This window comes from Varanus komodoensis, unplaced genomic scaffold (assembly GCF_004798865.1).
Source record: "Varanus komodoensis strain SLA01 unplaced genomic scaffold, ASM479886v1 scaffold112, whole genome shotgun sequence".
Classification (NCBI taxonomy): Eukaryota; Metazoa; Chordata; class Lepidosauria; order Squamata; family Varanidae; genus Varanus; species Varanus komodoensis.
In genome coordinates, this window is record NW_025335322.1 from 876,171 (window position 1) to 899,167 (window position 22,997).

At 53.7% G+C, this 22,997-nt stretch overlaps 2 protein-coding genes across 2 annotated transcripts; one reads left to right on the forward strand and one right to left on the reverse strand.

Annotated features, from left to right (window-relative positions):
• Positions 1 to 1,001: 1,001 nt before the first annotated feature.
• Positions 1,002 to 21,685, reverse strand: TM9SF1 (transmembrane 9 superfamily member 1). Its single transcript, XM_044420893.1, has 14 exons — positions 21,464 to 21,685; positions 20,681 to 20,830; positions 19,510 to 19,687; positions 17,741 to 17,855; positions 17,505 to 17,628; positions 17,230 to 17,309; positions 14,702 to 14,885; positions 13,095 to 13,657; positions 11,548 to 11,709; positions 8,160 to 8,343; positions 6,723 to 7,078; positions 5,380 to 6,187; positions 4,460 to 4,733; positions 1,002 to 2,878 (listed from the first exon to the last, which is right to left on the reverse strand). Exons 1-14 carry the CDS (start codon positions 21,492 to 21,494, stop codon positions 2,485 to 2,487), a joined length of 3,603 nt encoding a protein of 1,200 aa, XP_044276828.1. The 5' UTR covers positions 21,495 to 21,685; the 3' UTR covers positions 1,002 to 2,484.
• On the forward strand, positions 10,241 to 14,973 carry TSSK4 (testis specific serine kinase 4). Its single transcript, XM_044420957.1, has 4 exons — positions 10,241 to 10,447; positions 11,521 to 11,735; positions 13,130 to 13,493; positions 14,692 to 14,973. Exons 1-4 carry the CDS (start codon positions 10,241 to 10,243, stop codon positions 14,971 to 14,973), a joined length of 1,068 nt encoding a protein of 355 aa, XP_044276892.1.
• Positions 21,686 to 22,997: the final 1,312 nt, after the last annotated feature.

A 22,997-nucleotide genomic window follows, 5' to 3' on the forward strand; every position in this document is an offset into this window, starting at 1 on the left:
TGAGCTTTCTGCAGGAATGCAGACCAGGCCTCTTCAGCGTTACAGCTTTCCACCTGACCACTCACAATTTCCATACTACCCATCTCTATAGGGAAGTTATGTCATGGATCAGACAGGCTCCACAGCAAACAGTGTTGCTGCAAGACTTGTGCCATATTGCAATTTAGGTATGTCTACTCAAAGGAAAGGCTTAGTGACTCCGATGGGGCCCGATTCCAAGGGAATCACGGCTTTGGGATGCATCTTAGGTTTGTTTAGCCAGAAAAAAGCCCTGCTGGGAGTGCCACCAGTTGTAAGATTCTTTTCCCGTCTCACCACTCACAGAGCGGTGCTCTTAGCCCTTAACTTGAGGATGGGATGTGGAGTCATTGTTGGACTGCAACCTTCATTATCCGTCCACCAGGTTCTTCAGGTTAGGGCTAAAGCGAGTGACTTTCCCAAAGATGCAGAGGAACACACATTCCTCCTGAAATAAGATTCTTGCTTGTGTGTGCTGCAGAAGACAAGCGAACTGCCCCTCTGAAATTTATCAGATAGGCCAACAAATGAAGTCCGTTGTTTTTCTCGTGCAAATGCATTCCTCTGCTCATCGTGGGACACGGGAAAGAAGCTGCCAAGCAATCAGACCTCTTCCCAGTTTCCAAATCGATCCCCATGCCACTTTTTAAACTAGGCCCATCAGACTATTTTTCAAAAATCCTGCAGGCATTTTTTTTATCATGGAAGCTTTGACCATGATTTTGGTTCTACTCTGACCCTAGATCATATGGAAATTTTGAGTCTGCTTTCACAGCCTTAAGGATTACAGACTCATGGTGCTAAGTGACAGAATTCTCCAGATGTAGAATTCTGTGCCCATTACCAAACTCCACAGCTTTGGGATGCTTTTGCAGAACAAAGTGCCAGCTTTACCACCATTTCTGGGACAGGAACGGAGAGGCAGAAGTAGACGGACGACTAAGAAAGTCACCTTGGATCATCTGTACTGATGCAACCAAGTCTGCATTTAAGCTTTCTTTTATTAATAAAGTTTAATTTCAAGATCTGTAAAAAGAAACCGTCCAAACAGAAACAAAACCAAAACATCAAATTAAAAAATAACCCAACTTCAATTCTTGCTAATATACATAACTCCTCATATATATATCTTCCATATATAATTATAGGCATTTTCTTCACCCAGGTGGGAGGGGAAGAGACATGTTCTCGCCCTCGCATACTGTAACAATGCCAGGCACCTTGGGAGTATGAAAGACATGGGCGGGGGGCACGGGGAGCAGAGAGAAAGGGTTTACACTGGAAGTGAGGGACACCCTGACTGGAGATGAAATGGGCCCACTTACCAGATGAGAACGACCGCTTACGTCAGATCACCAAACAGGCCAGATCTCCTGTGTTATAACAGAACCACCCTCCTGCTTCCTACTCGGCTCCCTCCAACATGCAGAGAAGGGAGAAGCTGCAGGGAAAAATGTGGGCCCACCTCCAAGAGGACCACTGTGCAGACTCTTCCCCTCCTATTCTGGAGGGATCAGTTTTAACCTCTGTCCCCAGGACAGAGCCCTAGTGGGAAGGCTCCAGGGAGCCTTCCCTAGCCTGGAGCTCTCCAAATGTGTTGGATTACAAGGCCCAACATATTTGGGGCTCCCAGCAAACTCTCTTCCAGGTTCAGGATCCTGGAAAGGGAGAAACCCAAGAGCAGGACCAGCTGTTGGGCCAACTTGACCCGGTGAGGCCGGCCCTGCCGGTCCTTCTACGGATCAGGGTGTGGTTGTTTTTTAATTTGCATTTTGACATGAACGGTTGGAATCTGTCACTCATTTGCTTAAGAGGTCTAAAAGAAGTGAATCAAGGTGGGAAAGGCTTCACAGCTTTGATATGCTCGCCAAAGGAAGCAACTCTTTTCTTTTTGAGAGGAAAGGCTGGCTGCTTCCGTAAGTCTGGCTTTCGTCAACTGGCCAGACTGCAGGGCCAAGAGGACGAGGGCCTCTCCACTCACCGGTCACATTTCAACTACTGAAAAGAGAGTAATACGCTGTTGCTCTCACTCCAGTGCAAAAATATGGTTTTGACCAATTTAAAGAGGAGGAGGAGGAGGAGGAGGAGAGAGAACTCTGTATAGCAGTGTTTACTAACTGGCTAGATTTACATGGCTCACTGATTGGCTGGTTGCCCTGACCAACAGGAGTATACAGCTTACAGTTCCCCCAATTCCAGACAATAAAGCAAGCACTGCTGTGGTGAACTGGGGAGCTCTCAGGCAAGTCCAGCCAACAGAGAGATTGGTCATCAGCAGCCCAAGTTCTCAGGGCTGAGCTGAGATCCCAGTCCATGGGGCAAGAACATCTCGCGCTATGCCTAGGCTAGCCAATTGCTGAGGGAACTCCTTAATGGAAGGTACCCCTTTGAGTCTCACCCATCCCAGCCAACAGGAAAGCAGAGCATCGTTGCAGCCCCAGCCCATGAGAGCAGAGGAGGGGTTCCTCAGTCCATCTTGAGGTTGACGTAGATGTAGCGGATGAATTTGAGGGAGGCGAAGAAGGAGATGGTCCCCAGCATCAGGAAGAAGACATAGCCCGTGAGCAAGGAGTAGCCGAAAAACTCCACCGTCTGCACCACGCCCGACATGTTGGAGCGCCGCGAGTAGTAGAAGACCGAGTAGAGGAAGATGAAGAGGCCGGTGGAGCCGGCGCTCAGCACGGAGCGCCACCACCACCGGTAGTCCTCGCCCGAGAGCTGGAAGTAGGTGAGGGCGATGGAGATGCAGGCGCCGACGCTGAGCAGGATGGCAAACACGAAGAAGAGGATCCCGTAGAGCGTGTACTGCTCCCGGCCCCACACCGTAGCAAAGATGTAGTACAGTTCCACAGAAATGGCACTGCCGGGAGAGGAACACACCGGGAGTCACGCAGCTTCCAAATCAATTCACCCGCCAGCCTCAGAACAACGGAAGACTCTCTTCTGCCATCCCTTTTCTAAAAAAGCAAGGCTTGTTCTCATTATGGTTTTGCGAAGCAGGTTGCTCTCGGCAACTGTAATGATACGGGGATTTTTTACATCCAGCTTTCAAGGGCTCGCAAAGCAAATGGTATCACTAAGAAAATGCGAGGGGGTGATTATAACTACACCCGACGCACAGCAGCAAGAGGAAAAAGCTTTGCAGCACTACATGCAAACTGGAATAAAAGTGTCTCCGGGGCTTTGTTTTGCTTTTTTTAAAGCCGGCAATGATGGAGCTGTGTGTATCTCTCACTTGGGAGACAGAGCCAAAGGAATGGGGCCACCACCGAGAAAGCCCTGCCCTACTGCCTGGCAGCACAGCCGTTCTTGCTATGGGCTGAAGGTTGGGAGGCTCTGACATGCTTCTTCGTGCTGTGACAACCTCAGGTAATTTATTTATTTATTTATTTTTCAATTTATATCCTGCCTTTTTCCTGCAAAGGGCTCAAGGCAGCTTACATCAGTCTCCTCCTCCATGTTATCCCCGCAACAACAACAGCCCTGTGAGGTAGGTTGGGCTGAGAGGCTGTGACTGGCCCAAAGTCACCCAGGTGGCTCCATGGCTGAGCGGGGACTCGAACCCGGATCCCCTGAGTCCCAGTCCCGTGCCCTTCACCACTACACCACACGGGCTCTAATGTGACCAAAAAGAGGGCATTCAAAGCGAGCATCTCAAACAGGCCCAGAAACGTCACCAGGAAGCCAAGGGAAGTGACACACTATAGGAATGACAAGATCTGAAGGCCCAGAGTTCTAGTTCCACCTTCTCTACCAGCTGAATAGTCTTCAAGGGCAGCCCTGTGAAGAGCACTCTGTAGTACTCTAATCTGGATGTAACCAAAGCACAAGTCCCTGTGGTTAGGCTAGTTTCCCTGGATCGGGCTGTGATGGCCACCAGCTTCATCAGATTAGCATCAGGATTACACCTGCTGTGAATGTAAAGGAGCAAGGAAGCCCACAGCTTCCATGACTGATGTCAACTCGCCACGGCTGCTTTCTAGAGAAATGGGGACGTGAGGCTGCTTCCTAAAAAAACAGGAAGCTGCCAGCTCAATTAGGTTTGGAATCTTGCGACAGATCAGAAGTATCAACGGACAGGAAACCAGAAGTATTACTGGGCACAAGAAAGGTAGTGAGATCCATGAGCATGTCTCCCATCACAAGTGGGTGGATACGAATTAGAGATAAAAGCCTAGGGTGAAAGAAACAGAACATTTGGCGGGGGAGGGCGAGTTTCTTGACATTTTCTTTAGAATCTGACTTGCTGTTCCTCCTGCCCTCTGTATTTTTCTCAAGCCTCCATATTTATCATCTCGTATCTCTCTCTTGTTGTAAACCACCCAGAGAGCTTCAGCTATGGAGTGGTATAGAGATGAAATAAGAAGAGCCAAGGGGGGTGGGAGGGAGGGGCCAGAATGACAGGCAGCCAGTCCCACCCGGCCTCCCTGCTGTCGCTCACCTGAAGGGCAGGAAGCCCCCGATGGTCATGTGCACCAGCGTCGACTTGTACCAGGGCTGGGGCGGGATTTCGCGGGCGATGTTCTTGGTGCGGCAGGGCGCGTCGAAGGGGCCGGCCCGGTTCTTGCCGAAGATGCCCCCGATGACGGTGAGGGGGAAGCCCACCAGGAGCCAAACCGTCAGCAGCAGCAGGATGGTGGTGGCCGGAAGGGCCTGGGTTGACCCATTCGCCCAGTGGACTGAGTTGACCACACTCCACGTCAGGAAGAAGGGAGCTGAGCGGAGAGACAGAGAGTCAGCAAGCAAGTGCGGGGCTGGTGGGCTGAAGAGACCCCCCCCCCCCGCCCGCAGTTGAAACGGCGGAGACTCAACTGCATGGACAGCGACCCTGACGGTCTCCACACCCTTGTCCTCCTGAGTGGCACATGGCTTCTATGACGGCCTTTGAGAAAGCCACTTTCGTTTTACAAATCAATTGCTACTTTAGCCTTCCTGGGCACATAAATGACTCCCCACCTGGAAGGCAACATTCCCCAGTGTGTTTCTCTGTGACAAATCAGCTGCCTGGAGGTGCCACGGAGATTTCCCCAGAGTGTGTGGGGTGCACAGGCCACAGAGATGACCTGCCGGACTGCTAGAAGGGGAGGCAAAGGATAGCGAGCAGCTTGCACTGCCCTCCCACAGATTTCAGGTATTCCAAGTCGCTTTGCTCAAAAAGTCATGGAAAGCTGATCGATCCTTCCTATGAGCAAAGTGCAGAGATCCTAATCCTCCAATGGACCAGAGCACACTAGCTCAACGGTTGCCCCCAGCATGGATGGCTAAGGCCCCTCTGTCACGGAGGAAGCCAGAGGGAAGACCATACCACAGAGATGCTGGAGCAAAGAGGGGCCAGAGTGTCCCGACGGGAGGGCCGCTCACCAGAGAAAAGGCTGGTGGTGAGGAGGATGTTCCAGACCCAGCGCTCGCCACCGATCTGGCGGTAGAAGTTGCTGGACACGTAGCCAGAGATGCAGCAGGTGAGGGCGTAGAGGAGGATGGCGGCCGAGTTGATGGCGCCGTGCCGGTGGACGTTGAACATGCCCATCAGGGCCATGACGATGATGCCCGTGCCCAAGGCCAGGAACTGGCTGCCCACGCCCAGCACGGCGCAGAGGAGGCTGCGGCACACTGGGAAGCGGAAGACGTCCGTGTGGATGATCTTCCACCCATTGTCCCCTTGGTCAAAGTCATCGCCCGAAGACGACGAAGAGGCCTCCTCGTCCAGGTTGTAGCGGGCCAGGTCGTTCTTGAGGACCCGCATGAGGATGACGACCACAAAGCCCACCAGGAGGAACACCAGCACCATGGAGTTGATGATAGACAGCCAGTGGATCTCCAGGGTGCGAGGGAAGAAGCCGTTGTCCCCGCTGCGGCTCCCCCGGCGCTCACCTCGCTGCTCCGAGCTGGTCTCAGACCAGCGGACGCTGTAGGTGTGGGTGACGGAAAGGACACCCTGAACGTCGTCCAGGCTGGTGGGCTTGACGTTGCGGATGCTGACGTTGGCATAGATGATGCGGTCCCCGTTCCACTCCAGGTGGAAATCCAGGTGGGTCCAGAGGCCGATCTTGTGCGTGTGCGGCAAGAACCCGCTCTCTTCCATGTAGCCCACGAAGCCACGAAGTGGCAGGTCATCCACCACAAACTCGAAGTAGTAGAGCTCCTCAATGGCTTGACGCAGGTGCTCCACCTACCAGAGAGAAAAGCGCCATCACCCCAGAACTCGGGGAGAGAGTGAGGGCCCAGGCTGTTGCGCTTCCTGACTGCTTTCATCCCCAGGGAAAAGCACCAAAAAAGTGAGTCCAGGAGACTTTTCCTCCCCTCTGCTTACCTCCCAATTTAGCCCACCAGCTTCCCCTTCCCTCCCAGAGCTGAGAAAAACACCCACATACCCACATTCCAGCCTGATACGCTGTCACTCTCTAGAGCTTGTGCCCAATATTAGAGTAGCTTCACTGAAAGGAATTGAACTTATGTTAGACATGATTAAGACTTAACAATCCTGCAGTGAGAAAGTGAGACTCCAAAAACCGGTTTTAAAATTTGAAAGCCAAGCAGGGCATCCCCCAAAGGAAATATTTTATTTATTTAAAATAGTTCTATACTGTCCTTCATCCATATAGGATCTCAGGATGGTTTCCCAGAAACATGGATAATATGGAGAACACACTCCACCCCTAAGTCCAGAAGTGATATTGCAATCAAGACGTTCTGCCGGGATTTACCTTCTCTGGTGAGAGCTCCATTTCGCAGAGGATCTTCTTGTCGACATTCTCGCGGAAGTGGATTTCGTACATGGATTCGGCCATGCGGTCTCCATCCAGAACTTCCCCCAGTGTAAGGCTTTTGTGGCGGATATTAGGCGGGGAGCACACGGGAAGCTGGTAGTAATGGTACGTTTCCTGTGGGTTGTGGTAGGGCCCAACTTTGTTGACGTACAACATCACCTTTTCCCCACGCTGATAGTGAGACTCCGAAGAAGCCACGGACAAGAGGGAAAGGAGGGAAAAAAGAAGGGCTTGGGACAAATGCTGGGCCATTATAGGGTGGTAGTGGGATAAGGGAGGGGGTGGGAGCTGGGCTGCAGTTTGGGAGAAAGAAAAAGAAATATTTCTTCAGTGAGGTATTAGTTGCATGAATATTCACAATTTATCTGGGGTTTTAAACTGTCATTAAAACTAGTGCTAGCTTGGTAGTTAAGTGCTCCTCGTTAGGTAACTCTTCTCTTACCCTAGTGACTGTCCAGTTACTCCCCGATTAGGAACATAAGAATTTAATAAGCCAGAGAGCAAATGCACCTAGTCCACAGTTATCAACAGATCCTGGCGGCTGCTCTCTCTGAGATTTCAGGCAGACTTTTCCAGCTCTATTTGGAGACACCAAGCATTGAACCTGGAATGGTCTTCATGCAAAACAGGGACTCTAACACCAAATTAAGGCCTCCCTCTTGCTTAAGGATATGATGCTATTCCATTCACTTAGGTTCTTTCACCCCAAAATCAGGCATCCATCCGGATATCATTGCAGACATCATTGAAAGACAAATAATATCTTTAAAAAGCAATGATGCCATACACAGAGACATTGCGTTGTATCTATTGGTTTGGGCCACTTCCAACTCACAGGCTTTGGTGCTCCAACATCAGTGCCCAACACATCCCCACCTGTGACTTCAGAGAGGGCGAATCAAGGGTTGCCCAGGGAATGAACGACGTTTCAGAGAGATCAATTTGACCAGGGGAAAGTGTCAAACCACAGACATCCACCCACAGCGAGCTTGACCATTTGGGCACTGCCAACCAGGGATCCTCGCTTAAGGCTCAGCACCGCGGTTGGGTAGCCATTGCTGTAAGCCATGCCAAGCAGAGGAGGTGGAATTATTTAATGCCCGGGCCTTTACTTTGGCGGTGCTCTGCGTGTGCGTGTGTATGTGGGGGGGCGCTTTTGCGGGGGGGACCCCCTCTCTGCCCCTTCCCATGCCTTCAGCCACTGCCCACCCTGGAAACCCGTGACGTGGCTGAGCACTGCAACTTCCTCGCCCCCGCCCTCTTAGGCAGGCCAGCGCCCCACGCCGCTGCCTCGCCTCCCCAGCCCCCAGGACGCCCCCAGACCACGGTGGCACCAGCCCCCTCCTCCCCCAGAGCCCCCTCCTCCCCACTCACCTGCCTTCCTAGGGCTGCCCGAGGCGCTGCCTGCAGGTCTTGCAACTCCTTTCGCCCAGGTGGGGTGGGGATAATTAAAAATAAAAATAAAAAGAGGAGGGTCGCCCTGAGCAGCAAACCGGGCTGCAAAGAGAAGGAGAAGAGTGGGCTCTCGCTTAACCCCAGAGGCCGCCCATCGCAATGCCTGATCTCACCGCCGCGCTCAATCTCACTCCCGGCCCTTTTCCTTCTCGAAGCCGACGTTCTCCGGATCCCGACCGCTAAGGCTGCGCGATTCGTAAAGGTGGGGATGACTCCTGCGAGGAGCCGCGGCCTCACTACTGCTCGGGGTCCTTCAGGCGATCGGGGAGAACAGCCTCGGCCACGTCCGTCACCTACTTCCGCCCTCACTCGAGTGCGGGGGCTTCACTGCTCACGTAGAGACGTACTTCCGGGCGCGGGGCTTGGAGAACTCCATAGAGACAGAAAAACAGAAGAGCCGCTTCTGCCCTCGCCCCGCCCACTTCTTAAAGGGACAGGGGCGGGCTCAAGCCAGAGTCTCGCAAAGGGGGTCAGGGCTTTATTTTCAGGAGGGGAAACTGAGGCAGGGAATGGAGAAAGCATGCAGGAGGACTCACCCATGAAGCGATTCTGTCCGGAAGCACTTGCAATCACAGGAGTGTGCTGTGGCTCATATTCGTACCTTGACATCCCAAAGACTGACCTTACCGTGGCCTGAATTAACCTCACATTTGACCGTATCCTGGAAATTACTGACATATTCTCCATGGGGCACAATCCAAGCGGGTTTAGGTGCAGAAAAGTCCTGCATTGCTTAGGACTGGGTTTGATAAGGGAGACGGCACCCCTTAGCCATTATTTCAGAACAGATCCACAAGCTGAACAGCATGGGGCAACAGCAGGAACGGTGCATGGGGGAAGGCAGGCGGGAGAAGCACAGGTAGAGTGGATGCTTGCAATCAGCTCAGCCGCTTGCGAAGCCTTGGCCACAGCATTTACAATTCCCTCTTCCAGGTTTTTTAGGGCCCTTCCACAAGACACCCTCCTACTTTCTCACTACCCGTCACCACTCCTCATCCTCATTCGAATATGGCTGCCGCTTGCTTGCCTTCCCCTCCTCCGGCAGCTTCCCCTCCTCCTCCTCCTCCCTACCCTTTCCAAGGGCTTTTTATGTATACTATTGCTAGCCCCACTGCCGAATTCAAGGTGGCTCCATGCAGTTCCAGGGTGGTCTCCCTTCCAAGCTCAGGCCGGCCTCAGACTTGCTTAGCTGGCCCAGGGTGGACACCTGATGTGCCTTCAGACCAGCCTCCGGGCCTCTTCAGTGAGCCCCTGCTGGGGCTCCATCACAGACGCCCAACCGGGCCTACCCTCCATCGTGGCCCCGCTATCGAGCACCCATTCATGCGTCCTGTACCTCCCTTTCCTACCCACTGTGGAGAGGTGTGTAAAGTTCAAAAGTGGCAACCAAGCCCTCTTTGGTTTCACGAGCCTCATTTGCTCAAGGTGATGAACCTCCACCAAGTCGCCTGGAATTCTGACTCTGGCTGCGTCCTTTGACATAAGACAATCCCCATTACCTCCACAGAAGTATCCCTGCGGTAACTGGAACCCCACCGGCCAATGGGTGTGGGCAGAATGGTGGGCGTCATCAGAGGCTGGGGGGTGGGGATCCAGGGGGTGGGGGATTCCAGTCCAGGCCGTGGGGGTCCAGATGGCTGGGTCCCATTACTTCCTCCAACGCCATTACCAGAAGGACATCGGTTTGGATTCTCCCATCTTGGACTCAAGTAGAGCGAGAGAGGCAGCTTCCAACTGGATCTGCCCACCCTCGGAAAACCGACAGAGACGCCCATCTGCCAGATCCGTGAGAACCGGGATGCATGGTGGGAAAAATTGACCATACCTTCCTCGCCGGATCGGTTACGGGGTTCTTGCTGGCTTCCCCCTTGGCGGTACCTGCCTGACTTTGGCAGCACGTCCTATCCAACACTTCTGGGAGCCGAAACCAACCCGCACCCCCTCCACAAAGCCCACCACCGCATCGAAGGAGGGTCAACGCAATCAACTGGACTTCCACCATGGTGGAGCGCTCTTCCTCTACACCATACGTGTCGGTGATGGACCAGTACGGTTACCAAATCGGCAAAGTGATTGGACACGGCTCATACGGCACAGTCTACGAGGCATACTTTGCCAAACAGAAGAGTATGGTGGCCATTAAGATTATCTCCAAGAAGAAGGCCTCGGAGGACTACCTCACAAAATTCCTCCCAAGGGAAATTCAGGTCGTAACCTCCGTGGTGGTGCACACGCATGCCTTTCCTTTGGCCAGGAAGAGGGTTTTGAACCTACTGGAATTGTTAGCTTTGTGTAACTCTTCATTCCTAAAATAGCCTTGTTCATTTATGTTGGGCAACAATTGGCTGGTTGGGGGGATGCTGGGACTTGGACTTTTCCCTGCTGAAACATTTCTTTACTCTCCGTTACTCTTGTTTGAAATTCTTTAGACATTCAGTCTTTTCAAGTAGTTATTGCCCATGTCTTCCACTCACCAAGCTGCATTTTAGCACATCTCAAAAGCTGCGCATTCTTGGATACCTTTGTGTTAGTTTAATGAAGGTGTTACCCTAATATGGCTTTTGGAATCTGCTTGTGGCCATGAGAATAAAAGTGAAAATATGGCACATGGCACTTCCTTCACCCACCGATAAACTAACTCAATAAAGAGCAGCAGAAACTAGTTTAATCCAAAGCGGGATAGAGAAAGGTGCATTTTTAGGCAGAAAAAAGAACGTTGAGCACTCCCTGGCTGGGAAACATTAAAAACTGCGGAACACTTTTTTGTCTAAAACATATATTTGATTGTGTCTAAAAGGGGTTTAAAGAAAATCGAGGGCAGCTCCTGGATCCGCAGTACCTCCCCTGGTCCCGTCTGAACAGGAAAGCAAGAGGTCCAAACCTCTTGCGTTTCACAGCTTTTGACTCTCTCCGCCTGCAATTCACCTGCCATTCTTTTTCCGTACTGATGTCACGACATGCTCCAGATGGGTTCTAATCCCAAAAAGGCTTGGTGAGGACAGTCAAATATTGGGCCTGTTTACTCAAGAGTAAGACCTGATGACTCCAGAGTGGTCACCACCAAGGGGAGCAGAGCACACTCGGGCAGGAAAAAAAGCCCCACGATCCCCAGCATGCCCCAGTCAGGCCGAGATGGGGCATGCTGGGAATTGTCCGGCTGTCTTCGGTGTACACATGCACGGGACGGCGCGATTTGAAGGGCAACACACGTGGGAAGGTGCGCGCACACCCCGCCGGGCCCAGGAAAGTCTGACCTGCTGCTCTGCCCGTTGCTCTCCAGGTGATGAAAAGTCTGCGCCACAAGTACGTGATCAGTTTCTACCAGGCCATAGAGACGACCTCCCGGCACTACATCATCATGGAGCTGGCGCCCAGCGGCGACGTCCTGGAATGGATCCAGAAGTCCGGCGCGTGCACTGAGTCCCTCGCGGGCAAGTGGTTCTCTCAGCTGGCTCTGGGCATCGCCTACCTGCACGGCAAAGGCATCGTCCACCGGTGAGCGAGCAAGCGAGCAAGCGTGCGAGGCAACTGTGGGACGGGGCTGTCGGGCCCAGGCCCCCGTGCCGCGCTTTCGCCATCGCGGGCAGCCTTCCAGGCAAGAAAGCTCAAAAGCCGACCCAAGGACCGCTTGGGCTTCCACCACCGTTGGGTTCTTTGTTTCGGCGCCTTGCAGGCCAGGCTGCCATGCAGCGGAGCCAGCGTTCTCCCATCGTTGCATCTCCTCGCCTGGGAAGGCTTCACCTACTGGTTTTCTGCCTGCCCGTTAGGCCTGGGGAGGGCCCAGAAGCGGGGCTAGGGAGGAGAGGCGGTACCCTCAGCTCTGAAACGCCAAACTGCAACTCACTCAGGGGAATGGTGACGTCCAGCCCTGCTTGTGGCCTCTGTGGTCAGGATCCGTGCTTTCGCCGCCCCTGCCGTGTCTCTTGCATCGATTTGGCACTCGCCCCACCCAGGGACTTCTGAGCAGAGAGGGGATGCAGCCTATACAGAGCGGTTTTAACCAGGCCGGATTTGGATGAGGCTGCCCGCAAACAGCAGCGTTCGGAGAGAGCGGCCCGCTCTGCTTGGAGCCCCGGGCCCTTCCTGTGGAGCCCCGACTCTCTCGGAGACCACCTGGCCCACAGTCTCGTGCAGATACGGTCACAGGTCATCTGTCACCTCTCCTCTCCGCAAGATCAGCATCTCCTGCTGCTCTGTCCCCTGAAATGAAGGGTCCCCCCTGACATGTCCTCCCCATCCTGTTTTACACCTGGGGGCGTCTCTACGGGCTCCTTTGGACACGCAGACTCTGCAGCACGTGTAAATTGCCCCATGTGTCATCTGTGTGTCGTTTCCTCCCCGTGAACTCACCCCGTCCGTCCCTCCTTCCCCTTTCCTCCAATGCCAATGCCTTGCGGGTTTTCTGCCTTGCATGGGCAGGTGTGCTCCTTCCTAGCCACGTTGGGCCTTAAGAAAGGAGGGGAGTTTCTGGCAGTAAAATTAAAACATGCTCATTTTTTCGTTTTTGCCTGGGCAATGGATCCCTGAAGGCTTCGTCAGAACTGAATTTGCCCCCTTCAGGTGGAAGAGTTCTGTCATCCTTGCTCAAGCCCTTCTGGGTGAGCAGCCGAAATTACCTGGTGGTACTTTTCTAGGGGGAGCAGTGAGGGGGGAAGCTGCACCGGTTGAGCATCTGCCTCGTGCAGTGGCCGGAGGCCCACGAGTTGCTAAAAAGAAACTAAGGTCGGGAGGAGAGGGAACGGGACCACCCAAAGTGGTGCTCCTTGGCTTTCTTCTGCTCGCGGTGGAGCCCTTTGAGTCTCCCAGGATCCATTCAGCCAACCTCCGAGCAACCCAGCACTCTCCCAGCCTCACCCTGGCCTTCCCGCCGCCCCGGTTCATCCCCACAGGGACCTCAAACTGGAAAACCTCCTCCTGGACAAGCGGGAAAACATCAAGATCTCCGACTTCGGCTTCTCCAAGATGGTGTCGGGCCAGACGCAGCCGGCCACCACGGCTTCGTACCGCATGATGAGCTGTTTCTCCCACCTCAGCCAGACCTACTGCGGCAGCTTCGCCTATGCTTGCCCGGAGATCCTGCTGGGCCTGCCATACAACCCCTTCCTCTCCGACATCTGGAGCATGGGCGTCATCCTCTACACCTTGGTGGTGGCCCACCTGCCCTTTGATGACAGCAACCTCAAGAAGCTGCTCCGGGAGACCCAGAAAGAGGTGACCTTCCCGGCGCATCTCCAGATCAATGAGGAGATCAAGGCAAGCATGCTTGTTGGGAGGCCGGGCCAGGCGTCCCTCGACCCTACGACGTGGGGAGGTTGGCGGTGGAGCGACGCTTCGGTGGCTTGGCTTCTTCCGGGCAAGAACCCGGAGAGAGCAAAACCGGGGGTTGAGCAGTCCGTTTTCTTCTGGCCAGGCTTCCCCTGGGAAAAGCAAAGCTGGCTGAAGAAAAGCAGCTTTTCTCTCCCTGCTTAGCTGGAGTTCTGCTGATGCTTTGCAGGAGTACAGGATAGTGCCGGGGTTAGTGGTGCAGATCTTATGTTGCAGGCGCCCGATATCCTTGGGTGCCCAAGCAGATTAATCTGCCATGCGATTAGTCTGCTTGAAAAAGTCCTTGTAGCCTTGGAAGGGGCTGAGTAACACAATCACACACCCTTGCAGGCTGAGTGCAGGTTGTCGCCGATCCCTGGATGGTTGTATTGTCTGCACCCAGCAGAGGCCACAAACCGTGGCTTCTCTCCCAGGGTTGTTCATGGCCCACGGGCCATGGCTCGGTAGCACAGCTTGGTTCGGACAACACCCACAGGTCCTGCAATCCACACACCACCTGTGACTGTGGGTTATTGTGCTGTCTAAACTCAGTCATTGCTTAAGGCTCGTGTGATTCAGGGCCGTGTCCCCCCTAAGGGGGCTGGGTGCGTCCAGCTACATTCCTCTTTGCTTGGGCAGCCCAAATTTTAGTTTGCAGAAAAAGCCATGGGTCTTCTAAAGCAGGAAAATAGCCAGCCAGGTTGGATCTCCACACCATTTCCCACTGAAAACCTGCCACGGCTTGGCAGCTCTTATTTTTGAAGGTGTTGTTAGCTACTTGCCTCACTTCTGAAAAACCGACTAATGTTCGGCAGGCCCTGCTTAGATCACCCCGATTCTCCGAAGGTCCTTCAGGGCAGACCTATGGGGTGGCGGGATCCAGCAACACCCAAATCCCAGGGACTCTCAGCCCCCTTCAGTACTCTCCTCCTCCTCCTCACCCCCTTGGCATCTCCTTTGCTGTGGGTCGCCTTCGCCCTTAACAAGGTGTTATCCAAACGGACGGGAAAGAGGGAAGCATCCAACACCAGGATAGTTCAAGGAGCGTGAAGACCCTACAGCTGAGAGTTAAAAGTGGACAGGCGCAGAGGAAACGAGGGCAAGGAGCTGTATTTAAGCTGCGACCCCCCCCTCTTGTCCCCCGCAGGACTTGATACACCGCATCCTGCGCCCAGCCTCAAAGCGCCTCAACATTTTGGAAGTGCTGAAGGTCTCCTGGGTGCTGAAGTTTCTGGTAGAGAAGCCCACCACCGAGATCAAAGCCCTGGAGGCCATCTGTGGCCCGCGCACCACCGAGGGCGCCAAGCACAACACGCCCAGCACCAAGTCGCGCTCCCTCACCTTTACGCCGGACAAAAAGAAGGCCGTCAGCCGCACCCGCAGCACCGGCCAGATTAAGGGAAACAAGAACCCGGACAAGCCCAGCTGAGGGCTGCCGTGACATGGGCGACCGCAAAGTCGAAGGTGTGGCTAGGCCTGCCTGTGCTCAGCCCGACCCCTCCTCTGTGACGGCTGATTTCTGGATTTCCTGGTGGGGGCAGACGGCGGAACACGCACCTCCACAAAGGACGGCGGGGAAAACCCAGAGAGCTTGTTCAGACAACCATCTTTATAAGCAGCCAGAGCACATTTTGGGACGTTCCACTTGGTATGCACAACTGTCCAGGAGGCAGAATCTGAACTGGAAAATTATTAAATCCGAGCGAGATCGTTAGTTTACAGGCGTTCCCGGTGGGGTGCCGGCAGGACACAGAACTCCCGGCGTGCAGCGGTCGACTAAGGGGCAGGGCCAGTCCGGGGCTGGTGTGGCCTTCCCCAATCCTGATGTCCCCTAAATGTTTTGGACCTCAACCCCCATCATCCTCAGTCACTGGCCAGGATGATGGGAGATGTAGTCCAACACACCCAGCAGGCACCAGGTTGGCTAGGGCCTTGGGAATGTTACTAGCAGCTCATACACGTGGAACGCTCTTGAATATACCATACAATAATTAAGCAGCATTATTCGTACCAAAACCAAGGATCCAAACCCCCTTCCTGCACGTCACCCTCATTTTGGATCTCCATTTCTTTAGGAAAAGGGTGGGGAGAAATTAGCAAGCAGCCTTCCCCAAGCTGGTGTCCCCCATATACATTGGATTCCAGCTCCCAGAAGCCCTGACCACCGGCTGTCCGGAGCGGGTGGCACGATCTGAACCAAATGGAGGACACCGGCCCGGATTCCACTAGCCTGAGATTTGGGGGCTATTTCACTGGGGGCAAAGGAGTGCTGAAGCGCAACTGAGGTTTATAAAATAACGCATTGTGGAGGGAGGGAGCAGTTCTTTTTCTAAAAGACTAGATCTTAATGGGCCCAAGGGCTGCTGGGTAAGATTGGGCAAGCGACTGCCCTTCTGCACACAGAACAGCATTTCTTAAAATCAGCTGCCATGGTAGGAGGTCAGGAAGACCAACTGGGCTGGTTTTGGGAGGGGATGACCCATCTTCCTGGAGGAGGAGGTGGAGGAAGAGGAGAAGGGCTCTCTTAAAAGGGAGAATCACTCAATCCAGGCTCCACCTTCCTGGACAGTCTGTCTCTCTCTCTCTCTGCCTACCAGAGGCTAGGCCTGAGCTATGGACAACAACTCCCATCCAGCCAGTGCTGCCAGTTTCAAGGCACAATGGTCCAACCACATCTTGGGGGCTGCTGTTCCCCATTCCTTCGCTGGCCACATTTTCTCTCTCTTGGCAACAGAAGAGCGCTGCCAGCTGACTTTACATGACCGGGCAGAGAGAAGAATGGCATTAAAGCCCACGAGGGCAGGGGTGTGGGTGTGTGGGTGGGTGTGGGTGTGTGTGTGTGTTGGGGGGGATTCCCTCTCCACTCCTGACCACAAGGAGACACAAAGAGAAAGAGAAAGACAGAGAGAAATCTTTTAAAAAATTAGCGGATTAGCAGAAGCCAAGTGTAAAAAGAGAAAACATGGAAACGTCAACCCAGGACAAATCGACACGCCGCCAAGAGAGGAGAGAAAGACAATAGGTGTCACACACACACACACGCACACACACACAAACCTTGCAGCTCCACATGCATCGTCGTCGCCCCCCCCCCCCCCCCAAGAATCCCCCTTTTTGGCACAGTTCTGCCCCTGAGCCCTTTGGTGCTGCCTGTGTCCACTTCAGTCGCATGCTGGACTCTGGCGGGAAGAGGATCTGCTTCCTCGGAACAGTTGGGGCAAAGAGAAACACGGGGGGACTCTAGGAAGGGTGTACCCCAAACTGCCATATTTTAGAGCCCCCCACTCCACTCAGCAGGCACAAGGGCGCAGCAAATCTCAGCAAAGCCGGCAAGCTTTGTTTTGGGGGAGTCCCACCCATGCCTTTGCCACGGAATGGGGTTATCCTCAGTTTTGCTGGAAAAGGGGGCAAGAACTAGGATTTGGCCCCTGCTGGGGGGAGCTGCTTTTGAGCGCCCAACACGCCTCCCCCCACAATACAATCTGTTCTTATATATTTATATATATATAGAAATCTGTCTATAAAACTCTTTACATTCGGCACGTAAGGTCATCTTCAGGCAGGACGTGCATGTACGCTGCCCCTCCCTGGCCTCTGGGATGGAAGGGGGGATGGATCCCCCTCTGGCTCCACTCCCCCCACGATAGGAAAGGGAGGCAGGAGGGCATGTTCCCACAATGCATCACGACACCCAGGCGGCGAGCTGCTTCATTTCTTCGTCATCCTCGTCTTCCACAGCAGTGGCCAAGGCCGGGACTTTGGAGGCTGTTGGAAGAGGTGGCAGGTGAGAGAGGGAAAGGTGATCCCATGCCCCCGGGCTTGAGTGGTGGCCCCAGCTGTCCAATGGCTGTGCTGGCTGGGAAGGCTTGGACTGCCTCCCACACAACTGGAAGGGGCCACGCTGGAGAAGGCCCCGCTCAAGGCAGCGTTCCCATGACTGGCCCCCGGATCTCCACATACCTGGCACACGGGGGATCTGAGAGGCAGGCACGCTGGGAAGCTCTGGGGTTGGCTCCCCGACATTCAGCAGCTCCTTGTCCAGGTCCTCCTGCTCCATCTCTTCCAACTCGGCCAGCAACTCATCCTAACATGAGCAAAAGGCCAGATGGGAAAGGGCAAGCGCAGCGTCTGGGGCCACAGGGAGCACGATCCTGACCCCCCACCCTGCTCTTGGGAATGGCCCGGCCCTTTGGTACCTCATCCACGTCGTCCCCAAAGCCGACAGGCTTGGAGATGGCGTCCGAGATCTGCTGAGCGATGTCCTGCTGCTCCGTGATCTCGGCCATCAGGTCGTCCACCTTGTCGATGTCCCTGCAAAGGAAGCAGGATGCCTTTCAGCCACATCCGAAGCGATAAAAGGGGGAGCCCGAGGGTGGCCGCCCTGCCTCTTGGAGCAGGGGCTCCACAAGTCAAAACTGCAGTGTTGGCACTTTGTAATAAATAAGAAGGTTTTGGGTTGCAGTTTGGGCACTCGGTCTCTAAAAGGTTCACCATCACTGCATTAGGGTTAGAAAAACGAGGTGTCCTGGGATGATTTTGATGGTTGGGATGTGTTAAGCATGGGCAGAAGTGATGAGCTGCACAGAAAAAGCTACTCAAGGAAGGCTTTTTCAAAATCGCCCTATTCTCAATGGACCTTTAGCCCTCTATTAGGGTTAGGGGTGTGCACCAGGGTAGGGTTAGGGTTAGGAAAACGAGGTGTCCTGGCATGACTTTGATGGTTGGAATGTGTTTAGCATTGGCAGAAATGATGAGCTGCGCAGAAAAAGCTACTCAAGGAAGGCTTTTTCAAAATCGCCCTCTTTTCAATGGAACATTAGCCCTATATTAGGGTAAGGGGTGTGCACCAGGGTAGGGTTAGGGTTAGGAAAACGAGGTGCCCTGGCAGGATTTTGATGTTTGGAATGCGTTTAGCATGGGCAGAAATGATGAGCTGTGCAGAAAAAGCTACTCAAGGAAGGCTTTTTCAAAATTGCCCTCTTTTCAATGGAACTTTTGCCCTGTATTAGGGTTAGGGGTGTGCACCAGGGCAGGATTAGGGCAGTGGAGGTGAACCTCTGGCATGCGTATCACAGTGGGCATGCAGAGCCCTCTCTGTCGGCACGCGAGCCATGTCGGCCCAGCATCGCCCCAGCAGCCGAGCATCGGATAACGAGGCGCATAGGGGCCATGTGCGTGCTCGGAAAGGAACAGCGGCGCCAGGCAATGATGTCATGAGGTGAGACTCATTAGCTGCGACTTGTCCGAGCTTTCGCATGGCCGGTTAGTGCACTGCCAAGGATGTATATAAATTTGTGTGGACTGGCTGTGAGTTTTTTCTAAACTAAAACCTCACTTTTCAGGTTTCATCACAGCATTGGCACTTTGTGATGAATAAGTGGGTTTTGAGTTGCAGTTTGGGCACTCGGCCTCTAAAAGGTTCACCATCGCTGGTCTAGACAGACCTTTTTCTCCCTCTTATAATGTTTGAGCCCAAAGGGGTCATCCATAAAGCGGATGGGTGGGAGATTTGGAACAGATCCAAGGAAGGCCTTCTTTGTACAACACAAAATACAGGATTCAGAAAAGGTTGTGGAGGATGGCTTGAAAAGGGGGTTCAAAAATTCCTGGAGGGGGCTGTACTCCCTCCTGGATCAGAAGGAGGATGCCTGTATGCACCAGTTGCTGGGGAACATGGGCAGGGGTGGTGGCATCCTTGGGTCCAGCTTGTGGGCTGCCCAGAGACACTGGGCCAGCTGTCATGGAGGCAGAATGCTGGACTCGAACGGCCTTGTGTCTGATCCGGCAGGGAAAGGGAGTTCCTCTCTGGTCATGGGTCCCCCAGTCTGTTCAGTTTGACCCATATTAAAAATGTTTAAATAAATAAATAAAATTCTGGCACTTCCCTCCCACCGGGGCCGGGAACATCCTCCTGGAAAAGCTGCAGCTGCCGCCGTGGCCACCCCCCCCCCCCAGAGGGACCCACATGTGCTGATGGGCCTCTTTCATGGCGCGAGCGGCATCCGACATGGTCTTGAGCACTTCGGTGTTGGTGGTGGCGTTCTCAAGGGCCTCCCGCTGGAACTCGATGGTGGAGAGAGTCCCGTCGATCTGGGACAGCTGTTGCTCGTAGCGCTTCTTGCGTTTGAGGGCCTGCAGGGCCGCTAAAGGGAGAGGGACCGAGGTCATCGGTTACTCAGCTGCCAGACGAGCAACGCGGTCAGAGACCGTCTCAGCTTTTGTGCAAGAAACAAACAGAGCTTCAAGTTTCTAGTCCTTATGAATACAAACATGCATGCAGAAGCACGCAGTGGTTGTACTGACAAAGACTTGCAATGCAAGAAAGGCAGACGAGTCACACACACACACACACACTTAAAGGGGAGGTCAGTGAGAAGCACCGAGTAATCAAGAAACCTTGACAAAAGGGGAACGCAAGCAGCCACAAATAGTGAAAAATAACTTAAGTCGTCATATCACATGTGCAAATATGAGAATGGCGTCAGCCCCACACAAGGGCTAAAGCCACAGGCCAGCCTTCCCCAACCTGGTGCCTTCCAGATCTGCTGGACTGCAGCATCCATCACGGACCATAACCAAGCCAGATGGGAGTGATGGGTGTTGTAGTTCAGTCCTTGTGGAAGGCGGTGAAAGTGTTGTAATCAATGCAAGAAGAACTTGCCAAATGTTTTGAGAAAGCCAGAGGCAACGTGAATCACTCCTGTACTTCAGTCTTGTTCTCACAGCTTTGAGCCACACACAAGAAGTGGAAATTCGTAGCTAGCAAAATCTATCTGCATCTCTTAAATGCCACCTGACAGGTCAACGGCAAAGTAACCGAGAAACCCTGACAGAAGGGGAGCCGAGGGGGGTGGTTCACCCAGTTCTCCTCCTGCTCTTGGTTTGTCCTGACGACAGCCCTGCGAGGCAGGATGCTGCCACCACATCACGGCACACCAGTGCCCCAACTCTTGGAGCCCCCACGCAATTGCCTCCACTTCCCACCCCCAAAGTGGGGGTCCTGCAGTGGCTGGAAGACCAGATCACCCTAGCTGAGTTTAGGCAGAAGGCATCTTCATGATCTGGGGCCCTTCAGCCCCCAAGCAGCACGCCCCCTCCGGCCAGCCCGGCCCTCCCACCCAGGCGCTCTGCCTCACCTCTTTTGTTCTTGGTCCCATGCTTCTTGGCCGACTGGAGCTCCTGCTGAATCTTTTGCTCCAGGAATTCCTGCTTCTTGACCAGAACCTCTTCCGTCTCCCGCAGTTTCTGGATGGCTTCCTGCGGGGTGGGTGCTTTGGGTTTCTTGCCTGCAAAGGGCCAGCGGAGGGGGGCAGGAGACAAAACAAAGAGGAACAACATGGGGGGTGGGGGAGGCACGTTGCGAGACCCCGACTAGCAGCAGCCCCCCATCAAGCCTCCCGCTCTAACTTAAAACCAGGCGACAGAGGCACGCCCTGAAAACGACTACGGGAAAGGAAGATCTATCACTCCCCGAAATCAAACCACCAATGCCCAGGTGCATTATGGGCTACTCCCACCATCCGTACCCCGCCCCCCGCCTCTTCACCTGGTCAATCCTCTCCCCTACTGCAAAATGGAGGAATAATGCAGCCCTTCACCCAGAAGCTGAGCACTTGGGAGAAAGAAACACACACACACACACACACACACACACATTTTAAAACCCGTGTAGCACTCTCCAAAAGGTATTCTGAAACACGGCCCAATGCAGTTTCCCTCTCAAGGAAAAAAGAAATCTGGAACACACCCTTCTCCTTATTTAAATGTGTGTTTTTCCTCCTCCATCAGGGTAAATTGCCCTTTTCTCTTCTTGCCTCCCCCCACGCAACGCTTGGTCGCTCCCAGCTCGTCATGATGGTCTATAACAATTGGGCGATACCACCCGCGTCTTTGGGGGGAAAAAAGAAAAATAGGCTCACCCTTTCCGAAGAGCTTCCCTAAGCCACTCATCTCGGCTGATTGGGAATTCTCTGGGTTTCCTCTTCCGGCTTCAACCACCTACCTACCCGGCCCCACCTCCATCACATGACAATAAGGAAATCCATTCCAAAGGGCTGTAGGCCCTTAGTTGCCCAAGCTCACCTACATGTTCCCAATAGTAGGCTTTATCTATTTATTTTCAAATGTACAGACCCCGACAGGTCTCTCTAAGCAGGGGACAATATTAAAAAACAACAACAACAACAACAGGCCACCAGTACAATTTTAAGGGGAGAAAGAGAGAGAGCGAGAGAGAGAGAAAAAAACGTGCTGGTAGCAGAGTGGTAAAATCAGATCTTGAAATATCTTCAGAAGAGGAGAGATTTTGCCTGGTGCTGAAATGAAAGCAGAGGCGGCGCCAGGTGATGCCTGTTCCAAGGGCGGGTGGGGGGGGGGGTGAGAGGGGGCTGCCACAGAGAAGGCCCTTCTTCTGAATCCATCCCTTTTACTTCCTTTAGAGATTGCTTTCTCAGAAGGACCTCAATTCCCAGATTTCAATGGGAGAGTAGGAATATATGGGAAAAGGCCATCCTTCAAGGTCCCAAGCTTGATATAGGGTTTTATATGTTGAAACGAGCCCGGGCTTCACCTGGCAACCAGTGGAACTTATACAGAACAAGTGTTACATGGACATGTGAACTGACACCCGACACCGGATGAGCGGCCCTATTTGAACCCGTTGACACCTCCGGGCCGTCTTCGCAGGCAGCCTTAGGTAGAGCCCATTACGGTAATCCAGTCGGGGTGTGAGGAGGAGGCCGCAAGTTGGTCTTTGCTGCGTTCAGCCGTCGAAGCGAGGCGCCCTTTGGAGGGGCGAGTTCCGATTCGGGTCAGGATTAGGCCAAGAGAGCGCCGCAGACACGCCTCTGCCGACCCCTATTGCCCCGCATAGGACTCTCAATGGAACCCGGATGTGAGTGTTGCACGCCCTTTGGTCAACTCTAGAGATACGGGAAAAGGATTTCTGGAGCCAGAGCATCATATGACCTACGGCCGCTCTCGCTCCTTCCCCCTCCGCCCCTCTTAAAGGAGCCGCGTCCCTAAATCCCAATTTTCTCCCTACCGTTCCTGAGCGCTCCCGCTGCTTCGCACCCATTTTGAAAAGCCACACACACCTCTCCGGGCAGTTTTCACCCCGGCCCGCGGGGCGCAGTGACTTCAGTCCCCATCATTCCTTTCTTGGGGATTTATAAGTCTTCCTTCCTCCAAATATATCCTTCTCCCTTGGTGGTACTCCTTCCTTCTTAAAAGACTGTGGAAGATCCAGAAATCCAACAGGTACAGCTTTCCACTTACCCCCCCCAGGCCAGGGCCTATGCGATGTGCAGGACTACAAATCCCATCACCACAGCGTGCTGGGAATTGTAGTCCATGGTATTTAATGGACGCCTGCTGGAAGGACTCGTGAGGATGCAAAAGGTTCGCCTGAGCAGGGGGATTACTGAAATGACAAACCGCTCTGAAACTGGGAAA

Coding starts and splice junctions, on each gene's coding strand:
- TM9SF1 (XM_044420893.1), bottom strand. CDS start 21,494: ATGAGTGGCTTAGGGAAGCTCTTCGGAAAGG. Junction 19,688..20,680: donor TGGGACCAAGAACAAAAGAG/GTGAGGCAGAGC, acceptor CTCTCCCTTTAG/CGGCCCTGCAGGCCCTCAAA. Junction 8,344..11,547: donor GCCTGGTAGAAACTGATCAC/GTACTTGTGGCG, acceptor CGGTGAGATCAG/GCATTGCGATGGGCGGCCTC.
- TSSK4 (XM_044420957.1), top strand. CDS start 10,241: ATGGTGGAGCGCTCTTCCTCTACACCATACGTGTCGGTGATGGACCAG. Junction 10,448..11,520: donor TCCTCCCAAGGGAAATTCAG/GTCGTAACCTCC, acceptor GTTGCTCTCCAG/GTGATGAAAAGTCTGCGCCA. Junction 13,494..14,691: donor AGATCAATGAGGAGATCAAG/GCAAGCATGCTT, acceptor TGTCCCCCGCAG/GACTTGATACACCGCATCCT.